Below are 27,178 nucleotides of genomic sequence, written 5' to 3' on the forward strand. Positions count from 1 at the left end.
TCTTCTTTTCTCTCTGCCTTCCTGTAGTGATCTTATCTCCTTATGATCTGGCATTTCAGTCCTTACAACTTTTACCATCCTTTAACTGAGATAGGAAAAGATAATAAAAAACACGTTGGGTCATTGTCTAGGATAAAACTTTACCTAAATGATACAGTTTATGTATATAGCTGGGTGATGGCTGGCTCAAGATTTTCAGAGAAAGCAGACATCACCCAGGCTGTGTTAACTGAAAAATTAGTGATTTTGATATCAACTGAGAGCCCACAGAGCTGAAGTTGGTGCAGGTTTTGGCTTTGCAATATTGGATAAGCTGGAAGCTCTGTAAAGCTGCAGCCACAATAAACACTGGTTATTTGGGATGGAAGATCAGAATCCACTTCAATCTGGCTCGAGTCTCCTTATTTCTGAACAGGTGTTCCATGTTCTTGGAGTGACACTCTTAAACTAAGCAAACCACTGTTTTTATAACTCCTCTTCTCTTGGCTCTTCCTTTTCATGCCCTGCATGCTTATGGTGTGTGTAAGTACATGCGTTTGCCCTTGGTAAAAATGGAGCTCTTTACCATGTATTACACAGCATCGTACCACTTAGTACAAACACTTCTTTTATTAGCTGTAAGGAATCACTCCTGAAAATTCATATACTTGTCTTTTTAGTCAATAAAACAGATGTTTAGTGGCCTCTCTAGGGGTTTGTTATTGCTTCTGTCTTAAAAAAAAAAGCAGAACGAAGTACACACCATCATCATGTTGTTGGATCTGCCAGGACTTTGCCTTCTATTATCACTGTCCATTCCATTAGGGGACCATAAGACATTCCACACCTTACACCTCAAAACATGCACTGTGTGCTTTTTCCTGTCTTACCTGTTGTACTTAGGTCCTTAGCGAAATGCTGACATGAATTGGAATCCTTCCAATTTATTTATCGCAAATCATAATGCAATCAGACCTCTCATACGAATCTGTTTCTGCCCTCTGTGGAGCACACACTGAGGAATGGAGTAGCTGGTCCCTGGATAGGTCATAGCTCTGTAGCTGTGTGTTGCCTTTATCTGCATTTCAGCAGATCCCTGAAATATAAGTATTGAATATTATTCAAATAGCCAAATCTAGATAATCTATAAGTAAAATTGTTCTAAAATTAGCACACATGTGTTGAGTGTGGTGGCTTGAATTTGTAATACAAGGACTTATGAGACAGAGTCAAGCGTATATCTGTGAGTCTGAGTCCATCCTGGTCTACACAGTGATAACTGAAGCTAGCCAGAGCTATAGAGTGAGACCCTGTTGTAAAATAAATACTTCCTCCAATTAATAACATCAACTTTCATCAAAGCAGTATTTTTCTTAAAGAATCAGTGATAAGTATGGAACATTTTCAAATTCTAAAGCATTCATCAGTTTCATATATTGTGTTTAAAGTTCACTTCATTTCTTGACATAACCTCCTACTTTGTAATTCTGTTTCTCATCGAAACAGAAAGCTATGTGCTGAGAGGTGATTTGCTAAGGACTGATAAGGAGTGAATGAGGAATTACCTGACTGGGCTGGGTTGGTAAAGTGCCTAGTAGGAAGTACATACAGAACACAAGGCTCTTTCTCCCTCTCCAGGCTTTCAAGTTTCCAACATCCTCCTGAATTCAGTGAGTGGCTTCCTCTCAGCTCACAGATGGGTGCTGCAAAGACTGAAGAGGCATCCAAGGGCATTCTGAAGACAGAGCCCGCTACTCCAGACTGCCTGCAGGAGGTAGAAATGGGTAAGTATTTCAAAGCAATATGAACCAAACTAAAATAATAGATGGGAGATTCACCAGGAAAACATAGGAGCTGACCCTCTCGCCTGTTAGGCTGTCATGGTGGGTCTCCTTAGAAGTGGACATGAATGAAGGCCTCTGTTCTAGTTTCTCTATAGTAGTAAATGTTCAAGTGTTTCTGGGCTGGAGAAAACCAATAAATTTTTTATAAGAGCCTGAGCCACAGCACAGCTTTGTTTTTGGTGTGGTTGATTGGTTTTGGCTTTGTTTTGTTTTGTTTTTCATTTTTTTTATTCTGTTTTTTTTTTTTTTTTTTTTTTTTTTTTTTTTTTTTTGTGTGTGTGTGTGTGTGTTTAGCTTGCTACTTCACTCTACTGAATTAAGTTGCTACAGAATATGCTTCTTATGTCCCAGAGTGAAGGAAACTCTTAACAGCACAGCTTGCTATGTGCACAGCTGAGGATGCCATCTGTGGTGCTGGGACTCATAGTTCTCAGATCCACTGTGATTCAAAAGAAAGGAGGGAGGTGAGGTGCCTTGGGGGCTGGCTGAACCCCCTCCCCCAATCAGGGAACCCTTTGGCATATCTATGTTGTGGTAAAGTATTGAAACAAAGAATCCTGTTGAATTTATGTTTTAGTCGTCAGAAAGAAACTGTCTTCTGTATTTGAAAACTGTCTGCTTTGTTCTTTTATTTTTATTTTCTCTACTTTCTTCCATTACTTTAATTTTTCTTTACTTCCTTGTTTGGTTTATTGAAAGAATATTGGCTTTCCTTAAATACAGTGTTCATACTTAACAACAACAAGAAAAAAAAAAACAAAACAAAAAACAAGGTAGAGAGGAATGTAGATGTTTTTCAGCTCAGGCAATTGTTCTCATAACTGAAACCACTTTTATTTGCTGCACAGATACGCATACAAACCCTACATTTCTGTGAGAGAAGTTAGCCTGAGGTGAGAACTTATCATTCTGATTTTGTATATGTGTGAGATTTTCCATAATACACATTTGAGGTATAAATTAGAGAAGAAAAAGAAGAAAGCTGAAGAAGGGAAAGGAAGCAATAGAGGTCACATATGCAATTCAATACATAGACAGACACACAGAAGGATAGATAGATAGATAGATAGATAGATAGATAGATAGATAGATAGATAAAATAACTTTCTGAAGTGAAACACCCACATGGGCTATTTTTTGGGGGAATATTTAAAGGAAAATTTGCATGTTACTTAACTAAAAAAGAAAGCCATGGACCTTGATTACTGAATCCAGAGGACATTTTTGTTTAAAGTACAACTATAAAGAGAGTGTTCAGAATTTTCTGTGGAACCAAAGTCCAAAAGATATGTCATATTTATTACCAACACACCCAAAATATAAATTGGATTTAGTATAATGAACACTCTGCTCTGGTGCAACTCTAAAAAGTTGTTTTTTTTTCTTTTCTTTCTCTCTGTTTCTCAAGAAATTGTACTAAAATATACTGATAGTTTTAAAACCCCATGATAGGAAGTTTTAAAACCCCATGATAGGAACTAAAGAAATGGCTCAGAGGTTAAGAGCACTTGCTGCTCTTCCAGACTCTGATTGTGAACATATTTCATTACATGTTTAATGTGTGTTTGGCAGTGCTGTGAGTGCTGCAGTTCTTATACATTAGTTTGCTTTTGACAATTGCTAGTGTATAAAAGTAAGTTATTTTGTGAGTTGACATGTTTTCCTGCAGCACTGTAATATCATTCATCATTTTAGAGCTGTTTTAATACTCTTTTTAATAGAAATTTATATGTAGATATATCCATTCACTCCTTTATCTCTATGAGGCTTGACTGTTATTTGTTATTCTTGCCCTATGGTGCTGGATAGGACCTTTAGAGTCACACTAGAACTGTGAGCAGACAACTTGACCTTGTTCTGTGTTACTGGGGAAAACATTCATGCTGGCTGTAGTGGGATTTTTCTGTTGGTGTATCATAGACACATGTCTTAATTAGGATTTCTATCACTGGGAGAAAACACTATGACACAAGTAAATTGGGGACGAAATGATTTATTTGACTTTTACTTCCATATCCCTGTTTATGGCTGAAGGAAGTCAGGGCAGGAACTCAAACAGGAAAAGCTGGAGGCAGGACCTGATATAGGCTATGGAGGGGTGCTGCTTACTTGTGGCTTGGTCAGCCTGCATTCCTATAGAACCCAAGACCACCAGCTCAGGGATAACACCACCCACGATGGGCTGGGCCCTTCCACATCAGTCACTAATTAGGAAAATTTCCTAATTCAATAATTAGGAAAGCAGAAAAGGTTCTTTCCTAATTACTGAATTAAAAAAGAAAAGGTTGATAGGAGCTTCACAAGAAGACCAACAGAGCCAACTAACCAGGGCCAAGAGGGGCCTGTTGAGACTGAAGCACCAACCAAGGACCTTGCATGGACTGGATCTAGGCCCCCTGCAAAGATGTAAATATGAGCAGTTCAGGTCTTATGTAGTTCCCCTTATTAGGGGAGAAGGGGCTCTCTCTGACATGGACTCTCTTTTTAATTACTTCCCACATGGGGGAGGGACACACTCAGTTATGGTATGACTTCATGACCTGGGGTGGATGGAAAGGGCGGCTCCCCTTTGCTGAGGAATAGGGGAGGGAGATGGGGAAGACAAAGGGCTTTTGTAATTGGTAGGTAAGGAGGGATGAGGCTAAGACCAGAATGTAAAAGAAGGAAGGAAGGAAGGAAGGAATGAAGGAAGGAAGGAAGGAAAGAAGGAAGGAAAGACAGAAAGAAAGAAATCTCAAGAAACACACACATTAAAAACACAAAGTCAGAAACCACACGGGTTCTCTGTGTAACAGAGCCCATGCATCCTGGACTCACTTTGTAGACCAGGCTGTCCTTGAACTCACAGAGATTCCTTTGCCTCTGCCTCTGCAGTGCTGAGAATAAAGGCTTCTGTCACCACACAAACAGTAGATGTTTTCTTAATTGAGGTCCCTTGGCTCAGATGACTTTAGTTTTTGTCAAGTTGACATATAACTGCTCAGCACAAAACCTTTTTTTAGGTTAAGGAAGTTCCTTTAATTCCTATCAAAGGAACTTTGAATTTACATTGCATTTTGCACATGCTTTTGCTGATTTTATTGAAATGCTGTTTTTAATTTTCTTATTCTGTTAATATGATGAATTCCATGTACTTTGTTCATTAGAGTTAGTTGATTGGTTGGTCACCTAAGAGTTAGTTGGTTGTTCAGTTAGTTATTCAGTCAGTTTGTTGTTAGTTAGGTAGATACATAGACAGATTGAAAGAATGGAGTCTAACTTAGTTCATCTCAGCCTCTTACTCAATTTTCGCCAAAATTGGTTTTGAACTCCTGACTCTCCTACCTCTACTCCCCATGCACTGGAACCACAATCCTGTGCCACCACACCTGGCATGTTGCTTTTATACTTTTATTGTTATTATGCTCCCCTAGGTCCTAACCAGGTCTGTTCTTACAGAACTAAATCTGTAAGTAACCTTATTGTCATCTCTTTTCATCCTGAGCTTCACTCGTTCTGTTTCTTGCTCTTTGACGGGCCCTTAGTTCAATAACTGGAAGACTCTGTGGCAAAAATTCTGTTTCCCTTTCCTCTAGTCTTCTGGGAGTCAAAGACACCATTTATGGACCGAGAACTTTGGTGAGGGAGTTTGCACTAGGGGAGTGAAACCCAAATCTACAGTGATTGTGGGTAAATTTATCTTTTTTATTAAAGGTTCCGGAGATTCATGTTCTCATGTTTATATTTTCAGGTAAAAAGCTCCAAAGAAAATGTCTCAGAATCGTCTCCCCCGAGTCTCCTGCTAAGCTTTACTGCTGCTATGCAGTGATCACAGTCCTCACTGTAGCAGTAATTGTGCTTTCTGTTGCTTTGGCAGGTAAGTGACTTATTCTCCAAATTCTGTAACATGCTGTCCACATTGACATTGTCAGTAAATACTTACTGACCACTGTGAGCAGGCACTGTGGGAAGGGCTTGAGAAAACACACTGGAACTTCCTGTTCTCTGGGAACTCAGGCTCCAGCAGGAAGCTGAAGTGAAGGAACAGCACAGGCTGTGGTGTGCACAGGAGACCAGGCTCAGCATCCCTGGGAACATGATATCATCAAGCTCTAGACAGAGATGCAGGAGACATATGTCCACCCAGGGTAACTGTCCAAGGCAGAGAACAAGGAGAGCAATACCCAAAGGAGGAACCTCAAGGAAGTGTGAGGTCAGAGAGGAGTAATATGGCCAAGAACACACTGTGGCTCTCCCCATTACCCATGGTTTTAGTGACCACGTTCAGTAGTGTTTTTAGCATATTAAATGGATAGTTCCTGAAGTAATCAGTTTTTAGGATTTTAGTGCCACATTGTTCAGAATAGTGTGATAAAGTCTCACACTGTCCTCTTAGGCACGTGAACCATCCTTTAGAGCAACATGTCCACACTGTGTATGCTACCTTCCCAACAGTTCTCGCTGCTACTCAATCATCAGGCCGACTGTCAAAGTAGGCGTCCATACAGAATGCTTGTTGCTGTAGCAACCCCCACTGTAGGAAACAATCATCCAAAGCACAAAAGTGATGATGTTATAGAAATCAATGCACTTCCAGGGAGCCCTGCTGTCAGTGAGCACCTGAGAGGAAATGGGACTCAGACCCAGGGTGGGAGACCTTTAGATAAAGGCCTATTGTGCTCAGGACAGGACTCCTATGGATGAACTGGGGAAGTTACAATCAAATTCACACTTCACAGCTGAGCTCAGCAGGGAATGCCAAAAAGAGACAAGACAAGCTTGTTATAATTCATTGTGTTGTCTGAATTTTAGTAAGAAAGAATGAACAGACACCAGTGAAAAACTTCTATGGTGCTTGCCCAGGACACTGGATTGGATTTGGAAATAAATGTTTTCATTTTTCTGAATCCACAAGTAACTGGACCTTCAGCCAGGCCTCCTGCATGGCACAAGAGGCCCAACTTGCTCGATTTGACAACCTGGAGGAGCTGGTAATGATCAGGGATTGGGTTGTTTCTTTGTTCTGTTGACTATATATTGCCTAGAGATAGGGAGGGTAAAGGTGAAGTATGAGGAAGTTTCTCACCTCAATCAGGTGGAGACATGGGGAACATATGAGTGTGTGCTGTTTGTGAGGGTCATGCACATCTAGATAAAGCTTTGAGACACTGAAGAAACATTACTGCATGTCGTGCTCACAGTCAGTCTGAAAGGTCAGAGGTGCCATTTTACCCAGGTACCTGGTGGTCATGAGCGTTTTTCTCCAAGCTGGCACATGTTGTATACTGAAGGTGACAACTCTTAAGAACAGCAAGGGGTGGCTTAGCCAGGAACTATGCCAGCCACAGTGGGTGTGTCATTAAATTTGGTATTTTAATCCAAATGAGGTACTTTAGAATTACAGATGTCAACTGAGTGCACTGAGAGCTGGAGGCTGTTACACCTACGAACTCTGTGACCCTCAGTTACACCCTCTGACATCTCTAGAGGAAGCTGTGGAGTGGAGAGTCTCAAGCATCATCTGAAACAGAGAGACACATGTATTTGCTTTCTGTGTTTCATGACAGGGTTTCCTAAGAAGATACAAGGGGACTTTTGACTACTGGATCGGCCTGCACAGAGAGTCACCACAACTCCCTTGGAGATGGACAGACAACACTGAGTATAACAGCACGTATGTTTGCAGATGCTTTTCCTTGTACTGTGTTCATATGCTGTGATTGCGTGTGAGTTGTGGCTCTGAGAGTTAAATGGCTGCTTAACGTGAGGCCAGCTGTACTGGAGAGGAAGAATAATAAACTCTTGGGTTGGAGGTGTGCCTGGGAGGGAGGGTGTGTGCTACACACAGGAGTCAATCCCCAGCCAACTCCACATCCCCACAAACTTAAATCTTTTGGAGGTTCTCCCATGTATTATTGGCCATCATTTCCAAAACCCTTACTTAGTGTGATTTTACTCAAATGATGATGGCATCTGGGGGAGGTATTGTCTGCTCCTTTACCAACTTAAAACTTTGTGTTGATAAATGCCCTGTGTGGGATGTAGGGAGAACCTCAGATGGGCAGTGAGGGCTCTGAAACCCTAGAAAGACACTACAGAACTGCTAGCCAAGACTCATCAGTCATTGTACAGCCATACCTGTTCACAAAAGCAGAGACTTCAAGGGCACTGGAAAACCACCCCTAAAGTCTTGTTATCTGTCGACATCCAAGATATTTCTTGGATTTGAACACAGCTATTTTACTAGAATGGTAAATCACAGCCCGGTCAAGTCTATCATTAAAGCCTTTTCAGCAATTTAATAAATGGGTTTTCAGCTACATAAAATGCTTCAAAATAGAACTGAAAATCCCCCTCTGTGAGCCCACCCATGCCTGCACTTCATTTGAACATGTCAGCAAGCCCCAGTCGACTGCTTTGTACACATGTTACACATCACAAAAAAATGACAGAGATGTGGTATTCATAAATAACTCTGAAAGTGTTAAAGCTGCTAGGTGCAAAACCGGTACAGGACTGTCTTTATTTGACTATATTCATGTTACAAATAAGCAGTGAACATGGGTGAGATTTTGTTGCAGTAGTGAATGCAGTTCTGGGCTCTGCAGACTGACTGCTTTAGGTTTCTTTTCAGGTTTCCCATCCGGGGAAAGGAAAACCATGCCTACCTGAACAACAACGGGATCAGCAGTGCCAGGGTCTATGCAGATCGAAGATGGATCTGTACCAAACCCAACAGCTATATGCAAAATTCTTTTTCTCCTTTTTCAGCCTTTGCAAAGAGATGCTTTTAGCCTGTTATCTACAGTTGCTACTCTTTCCCACATCTTTCCACATCGCTATTAAAGGAACTAAGAATATTTCTTGACATCCCAAATGAAAACCATCTTGAAGAAGTGTACATACAGGGGATAAGAAGAACATAGAAGAACATATGAGTCTAACTTAGATGTCGGCACTCAGACCTTAAGCGTAAAGTACAATTAATGTTAGTGAACCCCACTTTCATTTTGTGCAGAGAAGTCCTTCTTTTGAGTCTATGAGACCACAAAAATGAGTTCCCAAAAGTGTGTGTGGTTATATAGTGACATACCTGTGATGCCAGCTACTTAAGGGTTGAAACAGGAGAACCACAGGTTCACAGTAGGAAGTGAAGTATGGGAATGCTTTAATAATGACAGGGAAGAGAAGAATCTGTAGCATCTGATAATTTGGCGAAACACATTATACGTTCTTTTCAAAATTTATGCCAATACCCAGAATTTAAAAAGTATTTAAAACTAAAATTTATTTTACACTCTTTAAAACATAAGTGACACTGTCAAAATCTCTCTCTAGGTTTTTTTTTTTTTTCAATGCAGTTTATTCAGGAACCTTGAACAATCATCTGACCCTGGGGAAAGCCAGCCCACAGCTTAAATAGCCTCTGGGTAGCCAACTCCAGCATGCCACGTGGGCAATGTAGATAGGTCCACATACATGGAAGCAAGCCAGATCCTCGGCCTTAGCCAAATGTGGAGTTGTTCATGACAGAGAGCACTCACCATCAGGAAGGTGGAAGGTGGAAACCAGCTCCATCTTTAAGGCACAGCATTACGCAGCTCTCTACAGTTCCCCCTTTTTGTTTTAGACGTATCAGGCAAGAGTATCTCTCTAGGTTTTAATATCCTTATTTCCAGTTTTATATTTCTAAATATAATTATATAATTATACTGTTCAAGTATAATCCATTTTATAAACAAATGCCATTTTAATTTTACCACTTTATTGGATTCATTTCACATCACATAGGAGTTAAACTCCTTAAGCATTCAATACTTAGTTTTGCACTAATGTGCATATTATTGGGTCCTAAAAAGAAAGTATTTGAAATCTTTATAGAGTTAACTACACTGTACTGATGAGTCCCAAAAAGGATGAAATAACAGGCTACAAAGCATCTCCTGATCTTTTCATCTCTTTCTCTCTCTTTTGTTCTATAACAGCTTGATTTGCTGGGGAATTGGGGGGGGTATGATATCTATACTTGGCCTCCTGGTCCTTGAGAAAAAAGGCATGAGAGGGGCAAGGGGAGGGAAGGGGAGAGGGAAGATGGATGAGCGAGAATGGGACTGGGAGGAGAGGAGGGAGGGGAAGCTGTGATTGGCATATAAAGTAAATAAACAAAACAAAAAAGACTAAAAGACTATGTTTTTATCTACTTGATGTGTGTTTATTGTTTGTATAAGTGTGTGTGTGTGTGTGTGTGTGTGTGTTTGTGTGTGTGTGTATGCAACCAGAGTTACAGACATGTGTGTGGCCATGTGGCTTCTGGAAATGGAACCTTGGTCTTTTGCAAGAAGTACTCCTAACTACTGAGGCATCTCTCTAGCCTTTTCTTCCTCTGTTTTCTTTTATTGGTAGAGCTGAGCAAGCCTTGGAAAAACAGCATGTATCCATTTCCCTGAAAATTTCATGATTTCCTTGTTTTTTATAGTGGAGTAGCATTCCATTGTGTAAATGTGCCTCAATTTCTGTATCCGTTCCTCCATTGAGAGACATCTAGGCTGTTTCCAGATTCTGGCTATTACAAATAAAGGTGTTATGAACATAGCTGAGCAAATGTCCTTGTTGAATGGTGTAGCATCTTTTGGGTATATGCCCAAGAGTAGTATAGCTGGATCTTGCGGTAGTGCTATTCCCAATTTTTTGAGAAAGTGCCAGATTGATTTTCAAAGTGTGGTTGTACAAGTTTGCACTTGCACCAGCAATAGAGGAGGGTTCCCCTTTCTCCACATCCTCTCCAGCATGTGTTGTCACTTGAGTTTTTGATCTTAGCCATTCTGATGTTGCCTTGATTTGCATTTCTCTGATGACTAAGGATGTTAGCATTTCTTCAAGTGTTTCTCTGCCATTCAATTTTCCTTTGTTGAGAATTCTGTGCTTAGCTCTGTACCCCATTTTTAAATTGAATTATTTGGCTTGTTGGTATTTAATTTCTTGAGTTCTTTATATACCATGTTGCTTTATTACTACAACTTTGTAATATAACACAAACTAGAATGGTGAAATCTCTAGCAATTTATTTGTTGATCGGGATTCTTTTGCTATCCTTGATATTTTGTATTTACATATGGAATTTAATATTATTTTTTCAGTTTCTATAAAGAACCACATTGGAATAGGTATGAAGAGTGGACATCCTTGTCTTGTTCCTGAGGTTAGTGGAAATGCCTTTGAGTTTTTCTCCGTTTAGGATAATACTGGCTGTGGGCTTCCCAGTCATTGACTTTATTATGCTGGGATAATGTCCCTTGTGCCCATACTTTCTCTAGGACCTTCATTATGAATGGATGTTGAATTTTGTTCAAGGTCTTTTCCACATTTAATGAAATGATTATATAGTTTCCATCTTTTTATCTAATTACATTTATTGATTTATATATGCACCATCCTTGTAAATTTGGAAAGAAGAAAACTTGATCATGGTGGATGACTTTTTGATGTGTTCTTGAACTTAGTTTCCAAGTATTTTATTATTTTATTGAGAACTTTTATGTCCATATTTATTGAAGATATTCACCCACAGTTTTCTTTTCTTTCTCTCCTTTCTCCACATTCTCTCCAGCATGTGTTGTCACTTAAATGCTACTTTCAAAGTACCAATTCTTTGTTTCATTGATTCATTTTATATTTTTCATTTCTATTTTACTGATTTTGGCCATGATTTTGATAATCTCTTCCTATCTCCTTTTGGCGGGGTTTTTGATTATTCTTGTTTTTCTAAAGCCCTCAGGCGCATCATTAAGTTATTAGTTTGAGATTTCTCTAAGTTTTATTTACGCACATAGTGTTGTGAGCTTTCTTTTTATAACTGCCTCATTTCTTTTTCATTTCATTTAATTCTGAGAATTCTTAAACTTCCGTCTTAATGTCTTTCTTCACTCAATTTTTAATCAGTGGTGTGTTATTTAGATTTTATGCGTTTGTGTTCTTTTGTTGTTGATATATAGCTTTAATTCATAGCAGTCAGATCAAATGCAGGATGTAATTTCAGTTTCCTATATTTGCTGAGACTTGCTTTGGGTTCTGTGATTATGAACACTAGTCCAATTCCTTCTGGCCTTCATAGTCTCCACTAAAAACAAATCCGCTGTTATTATGATGAGCCTGCCTTTGTATGTGACTAGATCTTTCTCTCTGACTGTTTTCAATATCCTTGTTTGTTGCTGTTGTTCTGAACACTTAGTGTTTTGATATGATGAGAGGAGTTTCTTCTCTAGTCTGCTCTGTTTGGTGTTCTGTATTCTGTCAGATCTTGGTAGGCAACTCTTACCTCAGATTAAGAAAGTTTCTTCTGTGATTTTGTTGCAAAATATGTTTTTCACCATTGTCCTGGGCCTCTTCTTCTGTGTCTACTTTTTGTAGGTTTAGTCTTTGTAAAGCGTCCTAGTTCCTGCATGTTTGGTTCTTGGTATTATTTGGATTAGATATTTTCTTTCACTGAGTGATCTAAGTCCTCTACCTTGTCTCTAAGACATCATATTTTCTCCTTCACATGATCTAATCTATTGGTGATATTGTGTAGAGGGATTTTAGTCCATCAACAGGGCTACTCTGTCTGAAATACAGATGTGCCCTTAGCACACAACTTTAATCTCTCTGGCTGGAATACTGACTAAGTACTCACCTTTAATCCCAACAATGATGGTAAAGTTGGTTTGTAGGAGGAAGCACTCATATTTGAAAGTGATGTCTAATTGAGTGGCAGACAAAGTGACGAATCATAGAAAGATTTGACAGAATAAAATATGCTGATTGCTCACAAGAACAGAGAGGAAAGGGAACGTACTTAAGGGAGCATCAGAGAAGAAGAGAGAGAGAGAGAGAGAGAGGGGAGAGTTTTAGTGGGAGGGTTTTACACAGAGAGAGAGAGGTTGAATAGAGAACAAGCTATACACAGGTGAAGACGAACAAGCCAGAGAATGAGAAGGAGCCAGAAGAAGCCAAAGAATGAGAAGGAGTCAGAAGATTAGAATATATTGCCAAAATTAGTCTGAGGTCAAGCAGAGCAATTCAGTAAGAATCAGACAGAGAAGCCAGTTTGAACCAATCAGCTTGGAGAGAAGTTTGAGCCATAACAGCTGAATTCAACAAGCCATTCAGAATTCAGAAAGGGCTAGAAAGAGCAGTAAGTCTCACAGGGTGAAAACACCCTAAGCCTAGATGAGATTGTTTGGAGGCTACAAACGTCCAGGACTAGGCTTATGTTAGCAGTAAGACAGAGAGGACAATTACAACAGGTGAATAAAAGTTACTTCTACAACATTGTTTCCTGATTTCTTATTGAATTTCTGAATTTGTTTTTTGTTTTTTACTTTAAATCTTATTTCATTCTTGCCTGTCTTCAGAGGTTTTATGAAATTTTATTTTGGTTTCTTGACTTGTTTTTCTAATTTCATTTAACTGTGTCCTTGTAGTGTTCATTCTGGCACTTATTTACATCTTCAGAATTTTTTGGTTATTTTCAACATTGCTATTTTGAATTCATTGTCTTCTATCATCTGGTTGTTTTTCTTAGGGGGCTTTACTATGGACATACAAATTGTTTTGTGGGGACTTAGTATTTGGTTATTCATGTTTGTAGATTTGTAATGGGACCTGAGCCATTGCAGTCAGGTGATGAGTACAATTTACTGGTATGGGCATCTTGTCTCTACTTGCTGAGCAGGTATTTGAAACTCCCTGTTAGCTATTTCAAAATTATCATGTGGTAGGCAAGCTATGTGGAGCTTAGAGCTCCGTCTTTGGGCAATTCAGTATTGATGTTTGAAGTGAGTATCAGAAGTAATTCTGGTTTGGCTCAAGTTAAGTGAGGATTCTCAGCTCAGGAGCTGACCTTCTGTAGTGTGAGAAGATTTTCACAGTCAGTCATCAGGGGTTTGAGGGAGATTCTCAGAACTTTGCCTTGGGCAAAGCTGCTGATGAAACCTGGGATCTTTAACTCTGGGATCTTTAACTCAAGAGGAGAGTTAGGGTGCTAATGGCAAAAGACAGGTATGAGATATGTGGTCCTCAGGCAAGTTGCAGGGGTAGGTGGAGTAGTTGGTGTGAGTCTAGTATCCTTACCTGGTAAAGGGAGGTCCTCAGGTCATGGAGATGGAATAATGGGAGCCAGAAACTATAAAGTCTTCAGTCAAAATCAATAACATAGAAGAACAACATACGGTTTTAAGCCAACTAGCCATAAACTGCCAAGAATACATATAAGTTTAAAAATGCATATCGGAAAAATATATTCCAACTGTTGAGTCATGTCTTGATTGTTAATTGACACTCCCCACAAACACACACCACTAGTTGCTAGGAAGAAGACCAAGCACTAACAACATAGAGAAGGTTGGCAGGGTGAGTTCAGTGTTTGTCCAGAAAAGATATATGTGCAGTGTGGGTGGATGGGGTTGGTGGGGGTTTATGTTCCCCATCTGGAGATATTCAAGTGCACTGAGCCAGGGCTGATAAGGGTAGTGTTGAGAGTTGGGCATCTTTACCTGAGTAGGGAGTGCTGAAAGGGGCACAAGAAGGCAGGTGCCAGATATGTTTTCAGATCTCCTAAGAGTAATCAGGGTTCAGAGTCAAAATGCAATGGAGAGTTAAGCAACATTAGCAGCTGCAGTTCTGAAGGCTAAGCTTCAGTGTAGATGTTGAAGAGAAGTGATAGGATCAGCTATTGGAAGAGTTGCTCAATAGACTGAAAGTTTGGTCTTTTTATCTCTGGTCTTTGTTTATCTTATCTCTGTTCCTTTCATCTCTTTATGTTGGATTGTATTCCACTTTTCACTTTTTTCATTCTGGCACTTATTTACATCTTCAGAATTCTTTGGTTATTTTCAACATTGCTATTTTGAATTCATTGTCTTCTATCATCTGGTTGTTTTTCTTAGGGGGCTTTACTATGGACATACAAATTGTTTTGTGGGGACTTAGTATTTGGTTATTCATGTTTGTGGATTTGTAATGGGACCTGAGCTATTGCAGTCAGGTGATGAGTACAATTTACTGGTATGGGCATCTTGTCTCTACTTGCTGAGCAGGTATATGAATCTTTCAATATTCCACTTTCTTATCTTAATTCCTGTTAAGCTCTATGCAAAGGGGAGATTGCAACAACTTTTCCTTCTCTATGTTGTTAGTGCTTGGTCTTCTCCCTAGCAACTAGTGGTGTGTGTGTGGGGGGAGTGTCAATTAACAATCAAGACATGACTCAACAGTTGGAATATATTTTTCCGATATGCATTTTTAAACTTATATGTATTCTTGGCAGTTTATGGCTAGTTGGCTTAAAACCGTATGTTGTTCTTCTATGTTATTGATTTTGACTGAAGACTTTATAGTTTCTGGCTCCCATTATTCCAGAGGCAGAATCAACTGGACTCTGTGAGTTTGAGGCCAGACTGGTCTGCATAGCGAGTTTCATGTTGGCTGGGACTTCACAGAGATTCTGTTACTACAAAAAGGACAAAGTTTCTTGCTTTTTGTTGGGGGTGGGGTAATTCAACAGTGATATTCTTTCAAAATACCCAGAAGCATTGAGATGAAGAGTATCTACCCTTGAGATGAAGGTAGTGTAGAAGGGGAATGAGAGTGAAGTATTATGACCCACATGAGTGAACATGCCATGATGGAGCCCATTCCTTTGTATGTAGCTCTACAAAACAGTAATTCAGAAATTAAAAAAAGAATAAGAATATCTACCAATGGAAAATGAGGCAAAGAGGATGTAGGGCCCTTTTTAAACATTTCTTGTGACTGTGAAACCTCAGACAATCCAAAGTAAACCTAGTTAAGATAAAAGTTATGTTAGTTAAAGCAAAAATACTTTTTTGTCTTATGCACTGTTAAGACCTGGTATAAAATTTAAAGGATCATGTACAAATAAATCAGTGGAGTGCCTTTTCAGCATTAATAATTTCAAAGTATTGATGGTAGGGTATGAAGCCTCCTTCAGGGACCTTTTAGCATGGGGAGTGCATACTGTTGTCCAAAATAGTTGACTTTGCATGAAGAAAAAAATATGTATGTATATATGACCCATTAATAATCCACCACTGGAGGCTGGAGAGTTTGTTCATGACATGAGAGTTCCTCTGGCTCCTGAAGACTACTTGGGTTCAGTTCCCAGCATTTAAATGGTGGCTTACAACTGGTTGTTAGCCCAATTTCAGGAAGTATGATACCCTCTTTGACCTCTGTGCGTGCCAGGAATACAGGTCGTACACAGACATGCATGGAAACAAAACACCCATTCACAGAAAAAAGCAAACAAAATAAAACAAATAAACAAAAACAGAACAACCCACCATTGGCTGGTAAGTCTCACTGTATTTGTTTCTGTAGACGGGAATTTTCTTAGTATAAAGTTAATTTGGAATTTTTACCTGAGCTGTGGATTTTTGTTTCTCAGGACAAGCCTGTTTAGGAAAGTACCTAATATGTTATCCAAATAGACTTTGAGACTGAGCAATCTTAACTAGTATTTTATAATAGTGACAACAAACTAGTAGTGCTATGGTCAAAAGGGTTGTGCCCTCTCTTCATGTATTCAGACATTCAAGGTCCTGGCATCAAGAGTATGAGCAGGTCAGAAGGAAGAGCCACTATAAGTGGAATTAGTGCCCCTAGGAAAGTGCACAAAAGAATTTATCTTGTGTGTGGAGAGGAGGGCAGTGGGGGGCGGGACCTGAAAGATGGCTCAGCTGTTAAGAGTACTGTCTCCTCTTCCAGAGGTCCTGAGTTCAATTTGCAGCAACTACATGGTGACTCACAACCATCAATACTGGTATCTAATGCCCTTTTGTGGCATGCAGGTGTACAAGCAATTTGAGCATTCATATACATAAAGTAAATAAATCTTAAAAAAAAAGAAAAAGAATTCCTTTTGTCATTCTACCAAGTGAAAACACAAGTAGAGACATCATAAGTGAAATGAAATCACGTTTGCCCCCTCAATTATCTTGGAAAGTCTGTTTATTTTTTTGTTGTTTTTTTATTACATTTTTATTTTTTATATTAATTACAGTTTACTTAATTTGTATCCCAGCTGTAGCTTCCTCCCTCATTCCCTCCCGGTCCCAGCCTCCCTCCCTCATCTCCTCCCTGACCCTCTCTAAGTCTGCTGATTGGGGAGATCCTTCTTCCCTTCCATCAGAGCCTACAAATGGGATAGACATTGGAAGTAGGAGAAAACAAGAAACAGGACAGGAGCCTACCATAGAGGGCCTCTGAAAGACTCTACCTGGCAGTTTATCAAAGCAGATGTTGAGACCCATAACCAAACTTTGGGCAGAGTGCAGAGAATCATAGGAAAGAAGGGGGAGTTAGTAAGAACTGGAGAGGACAGGAGCTCCACAAGGACCAAATATATCTGGGCACAGGGGTCTTATCTGAGACTGATTCTCCAACCAAGGACCATGCATGTGTATAACCTAGAATGCCTGTAACAAGGTAACCCATGGCAGTTCAGTATCCAAGTGGATTCCCTAATTATGGGAACAGGGACTGTCTCTGACATGAACTCAGTGACTAGCTCTTTGATCTCTCCCCCCAATGGAAGGAGCAGCCTAGCTAGCCTACAGAGGAGGACACTGCAGCCAGTCCTGGTGAGACCTGATAAGCTAGGGACATTCTGTTATCTATTATAAATTTTATGGCAACATAAATATACTAAAACAACTGGTGTAAACGTATCATAATTACATAGCTCTGAGGTTAAATAATTACATTCGGAGGTTCAGAATGGATTGTGTTCGGCCGAAATCAAACTAGGCTCATTTTTCTTTTGGAGGGTTGAGATCAGACCCTGCTCCCTGGCTTCGACAGTCTCTAGACGCTGTCTGTTTACTATGGCAGGGGTCTCTTGCTCCACATTCAGAGAGTTCAGTGCGGCACCTTCAGCTTTCTCTGTGTCAGTGATGCCCCTGTCTTCTCTAATGTGGAGCTCCAGAATTAGGTTATGCTATCTGCTTAACCCAGGAAAAAAAGTCTCCTGTTTGGTTGTTGAAGTCAATCAAGGTTTTTTAACAGTCTTTGATATTAGTCACTGGAGATACTTCTGTGGGGTTGGAATGGCTAATCCATAGAGGCTTTCCTCCCTTTTTTGTATTCAATTTGTAGTCACTAATTTCTGTCTTCTAAAAAGATCTGAAACTGTGGACTGACAGTGGACTAGTGGACTGACTGAAAATGGAGTCAATGCTATACTCTATGTGCATTGTTTTACACACACACACACACACACACACACACACACACCCAGAGACAGAGAGGGGGGGAGTGGTCCATCTTAATTAAGCCCATACTACACCTGGTGTCTTTAACTTTCATAATTTGATGTGTGACAGTAAACACATTTTTTTCCCCAATAAGTGGAGTACTTTGTGCTATCACCATATTATCGCTTCTCTTTAGCATGAGTGGGCTACAGGTATCCTACTCTTGCGATTTTGGTTCATTACAGAGTGATGAACTTGTTACTAGTAATTACTGGTAACTAGGAATTCACACTCCCCCCCAACATAAACAGGGTGTGACATATATTTCAATAGTTCAGCCAATATGTATACATGTGTACATGTACATACATGTCATATATACAAATGTGGAGATTAAGACCCAAAGATAACATAGTAAAACATTAAAATTGGGAGTCCAGCTAAAGCTTTGGAAAAGTTCCATCTGGCTACTTTTCTGTAGCTTTGGGATCTTAAACACAAGGACACGTGTTGTAAGCAGTGATTCACATTTAATAATAATTATATTTTAGTAACGCTGCTGTTAGTCCTAAGCAGCTGTATACTCAAATCACCACACAAAGACTATCTCTGCAAATGGCTAAACAGCAAGAGTTGCCATCCTGGCTTTTATTAGGTAAATAAGCTTGATCCAGAACTCAGAGTTCTGCCTATTTCTTTTTACTTTGTTATTGGGAAGAAAGGCATGTGCCTTCACCAACTTGTTCAGATATATATATTTATATTTCAAATCAGTATCATTGTAACTCAGCCTTTAAAGAAAAATCAAGCAAAGAGAAAAGAAAATTTTAAGTTTGGGGTCAGTTGTGCCAATTTACGCTGTAACAAACAAAGCCCAATTGGTAATTTTTATTGATGTTTCAGTGAATTGGCGGACCCTTACCAGAAAGAGCTGACAAGTATCTTGCAACCAGAGAGCTTTGGATTTTAGCCATTATTAATCTAATTATTAGGAAGAGTGCCCCCTTTTTCTTGTCTGTAACTTAGTATTCCAATCCTTGTTTTTTTTCCCCCATCTTCTCCTTGAACTTTCTTAAAGAAGGTATGGAGAAGAACCAACACCATTAAACATATTGCAATCAGATCCATGAATATGACAGCCAAAATGAAGCCAAAAGGGATTAAAACACCCTCTGCCATGGCAATTTTTTTTATTTTAGATGCAGTTTAGGCAAACTCTGTCTAGAGGTTTGTCTAACTCCAGTTCCTTTCTTTCCTGCCATGGCTGTGGAGCTGAGCCAGTTGAACCAGCCACAGTATAAAAGAGCCATGCTTGTTTACACCCCAGTTAAACTGCAGCAGCAGCCAGTTTTGTTATGGAAGTCTCAGGTCTGCCCACAGGAGGCTGTCTTTTGCTCCTGGGCAGGTTTAAGAGTCTCTCTTACAGAAACAGTAACTGATCTGGGAGTTTTTAGGTTTTAACTTTGGGTTGTATCACTGGGAGCTTATTTCCCCCACCAAAATATGAGAAAGTATGATTTAAAGGGTGTGGATACTTAGATTAGTTGGGTGGTATTTGTTGTAAGCAGTGATTAATATTTACTATTGGTTTGTCCTTTAGTAATGCTGCTGTCAGTCCTAAGCAGCTATATCCTCAAATCACCACACAGAGACTGGGTTTATTTAGCTCACTTAGAACACAATGCTGGGCAACAGTTACTCCATCCTTAACTTCCAAGCCCTCATAGTTTCCTAACATGTAGATTTCCCACATTATACTTGCTTTTTGTGATATCTTAGTCCATCTCTCCACGTAGTTCAGAGATCTCTCCTCCAGCTCCATCTCTAAGCTCTCCTCTGGCCCCTACCCTCCCACTCATTTCCTGCCCTCTAGCTCCTCCCACTCATTTCCTGCCCTCTAGCTCCTCCCCTCTTTCTTGTCCTTTGGCTCCTCCTAGCTCAACATTGTGTCTAGTTGCTTTATTTGGAAGTTTACACTAAGTTGAGACAGGATGCTTAGAATGAGTATCACAATGCAATATCTGGATTGCAACCAGAGAGTGGGGGGTAGAAATCAGCATTTGAATGAACAAGCATAAGGTGTATACATTTTAAAAGAACATTATACCAAAAGACATGGGTTTTAATAATAATGTAAAGGTAACTTACAGTGTTTATAAGTAGTGTAGGAAACATTGGCAATACAGTGCTAACTCAGGATGATGGCATTCTGGGAAGGAAAAGTTTATTAGGAAGAAATAGGAGCTTTGCATATTGCAAGGATCTGCACTCTAGTGTGGACACTGGGTTTTCCTTTCTAGTTATTAATTATATAGTATACACAGTTTTATTTTCTGAGTATATATTTTCAAACTAGGAAAAGGTAAAAAAAATGCTTCGTGAATTTTACATCACAAACTTCAATTCCACTCATCTCCCCATCTCTTTGTATCCACCTTCCACCCTTGCAATTTCTCCCCTGAAAGAACATAAGATAGACTTAAAATGAAAAAAACAAAAACAAAAAAAAACCAAACAAACAAGTAAAAAACCCCAAATCTTGTTGTGGAAGCTGTAGTGTGTCACAGTGTGTCTCACAGTGCACCCTTTTGTCCACATACATTTACTTGTAAATGTTTACTGTAATGAGTCGTTGGTCTCTTTAGAGACCTCTGGCCTCAGCTACATCATCAACCCTGAATCCTCACAGGGACTCCTCTCAGACGTCCTGTGTTGCCGTGGATCTGAAGCATTGGCCTCTTTATGTGCTCCAGCAGATCATAGATTGGGCAGATATTGGGTGGTCCACTCAAAGCTCTGGCTGTAGGCCTGGGAAGTTGGTAAGCCCAGCAGCTCTCCTGTGTCCAAACCATAAGGATGAGCTCTTCAGGATGGGCCCTTCTAGCTCACCCAATGCAGCAGCCAGCAAGGAGCAGGGACAGGTGTGCTGTCACACCCTTGGGATGGCTGACACACACCCCAGGCACCAAGGTCAGTTCTATTTTGCTGCCTAGAAGAGGTGCACGGCTTGTTTTGCTAGTGTTAAAGCAGGTGAGGAACAGGAATGACTCTCCTGCTCTCCTGACCTCATAACCAGCTCTCCCACCTGCAAGTGGTGGTTGGGCAGGGCGTCTCTCTCTCACCCATGCTAACCCAATGGGTTGGGCCAGCTCTCTTACCCTATGTACTGTGAGACCTCATCATTGTTGCTCAAAGCAATGTCCAGTTTAAAATCTTGACTTACTGTTTCCTAGCATTTTCTAGTTTGTAGTTTAAGACCACTGTTGAATGCAAGTAAAAGAAGCTACAGACACTGAAATGACAAATAAGGGCTCCTGCAGGATAACATGACATATGCCACGTCTAGAGCAGATAACAGGGTACTGTGGCATAAGACCAGTGGTGGCAGGGTGGCTCTGTGACCACCATGACCAGCAGTTTAATGATCTGCAGGGGCAAGAGGGCAGCCTGGTTCAACCTGACTAAGTAGCTTGTGTTGGTTCAATCTTTGGTAGTCTGATCCCCAAGGAGTTGATTTTAGGCATATTAAAGCACAGCACAATTTATTGGAAATTTCTTTGGTAAGTAACTCAATTCTGTGTGCCCAATAAAGCTAAAGAGGACATCAGAACTCTTTGTAAGGAACATGTGACATCTTGCATAAATATGGGTTCTACACATCAACAAACTCATAAGGGTCTGGGAGAGGATTCGGTGTGGCCTTAGCCACACAGAGTGTACACCAGCGTATAAGACTACAGACTCAGCTTTCTGGATGGATAACAGGATATGCACCTCTTCCTTGAAGGAACAACCCTGTGAGTTTAAAAATGCCAAGGTTCCCCTACTGCTTATCTGTGAGCACAAAGACCTCCATACCCCCTACATACCAAGGCCTGCACCACATCTACCACACTGCACTGCCTAAACGCCATGTTTGATATCTCTGCTTTCCCTGGTAACTGTATCAACAATGGATCTCTTGGGCTTATTACACAGGGAAACACATTAGTTTTTCACATGTGGTCATCATGTATCCCAACTTTGGGAATTTAACTTCCTGCTAGGCAATTTAAAAATGTGGGTTTCATATGGAAAGCAATGAGTGTTTTGTTTATAAAGATAATAATGAAAAACATTAGCTGGCTCTTACATCTCTAATTTTTTCATAATTCCCCTTTTGCTCTGATTTAGTTTCTAACAGGTCCATGCATTACCATTTTATGAATGGCTTTCTAGATTTAATTATGATAGCTTTCTGAGAAAAGCTTTCCTATCGCTTTTTGTTTTGCTTTGTTCTGTTTCTGAGATTGTGTTTGCTGTAGCTTTGGCTAGTGCCAAACTTTCTGTGGTTAACTCTATAAAGATTTTAAATGGTTTGTTTTTATGACACAATAATATGCACCCTTGTACAAAATTAGGTGATGAATGCTTAAGGAATTTAGCTCCCATTTGATGTGAAATAAATCCAATAAAGTGGTGAAATTAACCATTCTGATAAGCGTAAGTTAAAATCTCGGGGTTGTTTTGATTTGCATTTCCCTAGTGACTGAGGATGTTGAGTATTTATTTAAATGTTTCTCTGCTATTCAATATTCATCTATTAAGACATATCTGTTTAGGTCTGTACCCCATTTTTTTTTGTTGCATTGCTTGATTTTTTTTTTTTTCTGTTTAACTTCTTGAGTTCTTTATATATTCTGGATATTAGCTTAAGGGCTAGGATAAAAAACTCAAGTGATGGCGTGGGCCAAGGAGAGCCAGCCCGGTGACTCACGTCTGCCGTGCTAACTCTTTGTACCTCTTCTCTTCACACACGCTCCCCACCCCACCCCACCCCGCAGTTGGAGATGGCAGCGCGGCGGCGGAGGCAGTGGTGTGGGACTCAGACTCCTGGGACATGGACACGTTCTCTATGGAGGACCCGGTGTGGAAGGTCGTGGGCGGTGGCATGGCCGGCGGCGACCGCTGGGAAGGCGAGGACGAGGACGGGGACGTGAAGGATAACTGGGATGATGATGATGATGAAAATAAAGAGGAAGCAGAAGTAAAACCAGAAGTAAAAATTTCAGAAAAGAAAAAACAGCAGAAAAGGTAAAAGAGAAAGAACCGCAGCAGAAGAAAAGGCAAGAAGAGATTAAAAAGAGGTTAGAAGAGCCTGAAGAACCTAAAGTGCTAACACCTAAAGAGCAATTAGCAGATAAATTTCGGCTAAAGAAATTACAGGAAGAGTCAGACCTTGAGTTAGCAAAAGAAACTTTTGGTGTTAATAATACAGTTTATGGAATAGATGCTATGAACCCATCTTCAAGAGATGATTTTACAGAGTTTGGAAAGTTACTTGTTAGGACCAAAGCACCACTGTGGAGATTACACACGGGTTCACAAATCCCACCACGAGATCGGTTCCATGTGGGAGGTTTATTAAGGGAAGGGGGTTGCAGAGAGAGAGGGAGAAAGGAAGAGAGGAAGAGTAAGAGAGAGAGGAAGAGGAAGAGGAAGAGAGGGGGGAGGGCTCCAGTTCTCTTATAGGGTGACCCAGGGCATGTGCAGGTAGTTCCAGGTGGTCAGCAGGTGGTCTGGGTGTCTTCACAAATGCCTGATAACTGGTCTGTCAGGTCCCTTGTATATGAATTTAGCTTCATTGGAAGCAGCTCTTGGTTGTCATGCAAGAGGTTGAGAGAGAGAAGAATTATAGCAACAAATGGTCAGGTTGCAAGGTCAAGAATAAGGGAAGTCTCTGCCCTGGAAAATTTAGGATAGAGGGTTGTCAACAGAGAGAGTTGCCAGCCTTGCAAGGCAGCAGGTAGGGACTGGGGAATGCTGGGAGAACCTAGAGCCACTTGTCCTGGTCCTGAAGCACACCACTTCAGCCTTTTGTTAACAACAAATGAATAATGGGCGTAGATTCTCTTCTGTCTACTTCCTGCTGACACTGGGGGCAATGTAGGGAGGTCAAAAGGCTGAAATGTTGGCCAAGTCCAGGAAGAATAGGCTGTTTTGATGCTTTCCCAGGTCTGTGAGAGCACCATGGCTGGGAGGGAAGGTGTAGGTCCAGCTTGTTGGAAGTCTGTAAGGTCAGAGCTGAACACCTGTAGCTGCATTGGCGCTGTTGTGGCTATAGGAAACATATGTCTGGCAGGACACTGAAACACATATATAGGCAAAAGATAAAGTTGAGTATGGAGAAAATCCTGTAGGTATACATTGAAAGGTTTGGATTGATGAGGCTTGTACATGGGAACCTCTGTCTACCTGGAGGGACCTTTATTTACCCAGTCACTGGCAATATTTAAAGAAGGCTTTGTTTTCCATTTGTCACCAAGGTGAGGTTTGGCTATAGAAGCATGTAAACTTAGAGGCCCTGGTGCCAGTTGGCACTAGGTTAGAAACCTGAAATTCTCCAGCCTGTCTGGAGGGACGGGTGTCTGGTGGTCTCCCATTGGGGGCAGAGAAGTAGAGGAACCGTGGTGGTTCAGTGGTAGAATTCTCGCCTCCCACACGGGAGACCAGGGTTCGATTCCCGGTCAATGCACCAATGTTAGGACCAAAGCACCACTGTAGAGGTTACACACGGGTTCACAAATCCCACCACAAGATCGGTTCCACGTGGGAGGTCCCTTAAGGGAAGGGGGTTGCAGAGAGAGGAAGAGAGGAAGAGTAAGAGGAAGGTCTATCAGGTCCCTTGGGGCTGCCTGTAAAAGTGCCTGCTTACTGATCCCAACATTACTAAAAGATAAAATTACACAATATGAAAAATCATTATATTATGCCAGTTTTTTGGAAGCCTTAGTTCGAGATGTTCGGCATTTCCTTTTCTTTATAAAAACATGCTCAGCAAACTGCACCAGTTAACTACAGTTTGGTAAATTGTTATGTTAACAATTATGACATCTGCAATGTTTTATAAAGCAACTAATTTAATAAAATCACTATTGTGAGGACAAAAAAAAAACTCAAGTGACAACACATGCTGGAGACGATATGGAGAAAGAGGAGCCCTCCTCTATTGCAGGAGAAAATATAAACTTGTACAAGCTCTTTGGAAAACAATCTGCTGCTTTCTCAGAAAATTAGAAATAGTGCTTCCTCAAGATCCAGCTATACCATTCCTAGGCATATTTCCAAAATATGCTCAAGTACACAACAAAGACATTTGCTCAACAATGTTTGTAGCAGTTTTATTTGTAATAGCCAGAACCTGGAAACAACCCAGATGTCCCTCAGCTGAGGAATGCAAACAGAAATTGTGGTAAATTTACACAATGGAATACTATACAGCAATTATAAACAAGGAAATCATGAAATTTGCAGGCAAATGGTGGGAACTAGAAAAGATGATCCTGAGTGAAGTATCCCAGAAACAGAAAGACACACATAGTATTTACTCACTTATAAGTGGATATTAGACATATTATATAGGATAAACATACTAAAATCTGTACACCTGAAAAAGCTAATCAAGAAGGGTAAGATGAACAGTCCTCACTGAGAAAGGCAAATGTGATGGACATCAGAAGAGGGAGAAAACAGGAAACAGGACAGGAGCCTACCACAGAGGGTCTCTGAAAGACTCTACCCAGCAAGGTATCAAAGCAGATGCTGAGACTCATAGCCAAACTTTGGGCAGAGTGCAGGGAATCTTATGAAAGAATGGAGAGAAGAAAGACCTGGAGGGGACAGGATCTCCACAAGGAGAGCAACAGAATAAAAAATCTGGGCATAGGTGTCTTTTCTGGGACTGATACTCCAAACAAGGACCATGCATGGAGATAACCTAGAATCTCTGCACAGATGTAACACAGTTCCTGTAATGGGAACATGGACTGTCTCTGACATGAACTCAGTGGCCTGATCTTTGATCACCTCCCCTTGAGAGGGCAACAGCCTTATCAGGCCACAGAGGAAAACAGTGCAGCCAGTCCTGATGAGATGTGATAGGCTAGGGTCAGAGGAAAGGGGAGGAGGACCCTCCCCTATCAGTGGACTTGGGGAGGTGCATGGGAGGAGATGAAGGAAGGAGGGTAGGATTGGGAGGGGATGAAGGAGGGGGCTACATCTGGGATACAAAGTGAATAAACTGTAATTAATATAAAAAACAAAATTTTAATAAAAAATAAATACAAAAAACAGTGAATAAACTGCAATTTATAAATAAATAAATAAAAAGTAGTACAATTAAAATGGCATTTGTTTATAAAATAGATTATATTTAGAACAGTATAATTATATTATTACACTTATAACTGTAACACTAGAAAAAGGAACATTAAAAACTGGAGAAACATTTTGACTGTGCCCCTTTTGTTTTATTTATTTAGTTATGTATTTATTTATTCAATTTTTTAATTTATTTTTTTAATTTTTATTATTAGTTTAATTTTAATTTTTATTAACTCTGTATCCCAGCTGTATCCCACTCCCTCATTCCCTCCCAATCCCATCCTCCCACCCTCATCTCCTCCTTGCCCCTTTCCAAGTCCACTGATTGGGGAGGACCTCCTCCCCTTTCATCTGATCCTGTTTTATTAGGTATCTTCAGGACTGGATGCAAAGTCCTCCTCTGTGGCCTAGCAGGACTGCTCCTCCTTGGGGGGTGGGGGTAGGGATGTCAAAGAGCCTGCCATTGAGTTTCTGTCAGAAATAGTCCCTGTTCCCCTTACTATGGGAAATCAATTGATTACTGAGCTACCACGGGCTACATCTGAGCAGAGGTTTTAGGTTATATCCATACCTGTTCGTTGGTGGGGTGTCAGTCGCAGAAAAGACCTCTGTGCCCAGATATATTTGGTCTTTGTGGAGCTCCTATCCTTTCCACATCATACTAACTTCCCTTTCTTTCATGATTCCCTGCACTCTGCCGAAGGTTTGGTTATGAGTCTTAGTATCTGCTTTGATACACTGCTAGGCAGAGTCTTTCAGAGGCCCTTTGTGGTAGGCTCCTGTCCTGTTACTTGTTTTCTCCTACATCCATTGCATATCCCATTTGTCTTTCTAAGTGAGGATTGATCATCTTACCCTTGGTACTCTTTCTTGTTTATCTTCTTTAGGTGTATAGATTTCATTATGTTTATCATATCTTATAGGTCTATATAAGTGAGTATATACCATGTGTGTCTTTCTCCTTCTGGGATACTTTACTCAGAA

General features: G+C 40.4%; 1 protein-coding gene and 1 pseudogene across 1 annotated transcript; both read left to right on the forward strand.

Moving 5' to 3' along the window:
- The first annotated feature begins 1,593 nt into the window (after positions 1 to 1,593).
- LOC110539595 (C-type lectin domain family 2 member D11-like) lies at positions 1,594 to 9,961 on the forward strand. The gene is made up of 5 exons (XM_021626447.2): positions 1,594 to 1,763; positions 5,554 to 5,679; positions 6,615 to 6,793; positions 7,370 to 7,476; positions 8,437 to 9,961. Exons 1-5 carry the CDS (start codon positions 1,676 to 1,678, stop codon positions 8,594 to 8,596), a joined length of 660 nt encoding a protein of 219 aa, XP_021482122.2. The 5' UTR covers positions 1,594 to 1,675; the 3' UTR covers positions 8,597 to 9,961.
- A 12,003-nt stretch (positions 9,962 to 21,964) lies between these two features.
- LOC132651973 (eukaryotic translation initiation factor 3 subunit J-like) lies at positions 21,965 to 23,443 on the forward strand (annotated as a pseudogene).
- Positions 23,444 to 27,178: the final 3,735 nt, after the last annotated feature.

Source organism: Meriones unguiculatus, unplaced genomic scaffold (genome assembly GCF_030254825.1).
Source record: "Meriones unguiculatus strain TT.TT164.6M unplaced genomic scaffold, Bangor_MerUng_6.1 Chr5or6_unordered_Scaffold_109, whole genome shotgun sequence".
Classification (NCBI taxonomy): Eukaryota; Metazoa; Chordata; class Mammalia; order Rodentia; family Muridae; genus Meriones; species Meriones unguiculatus.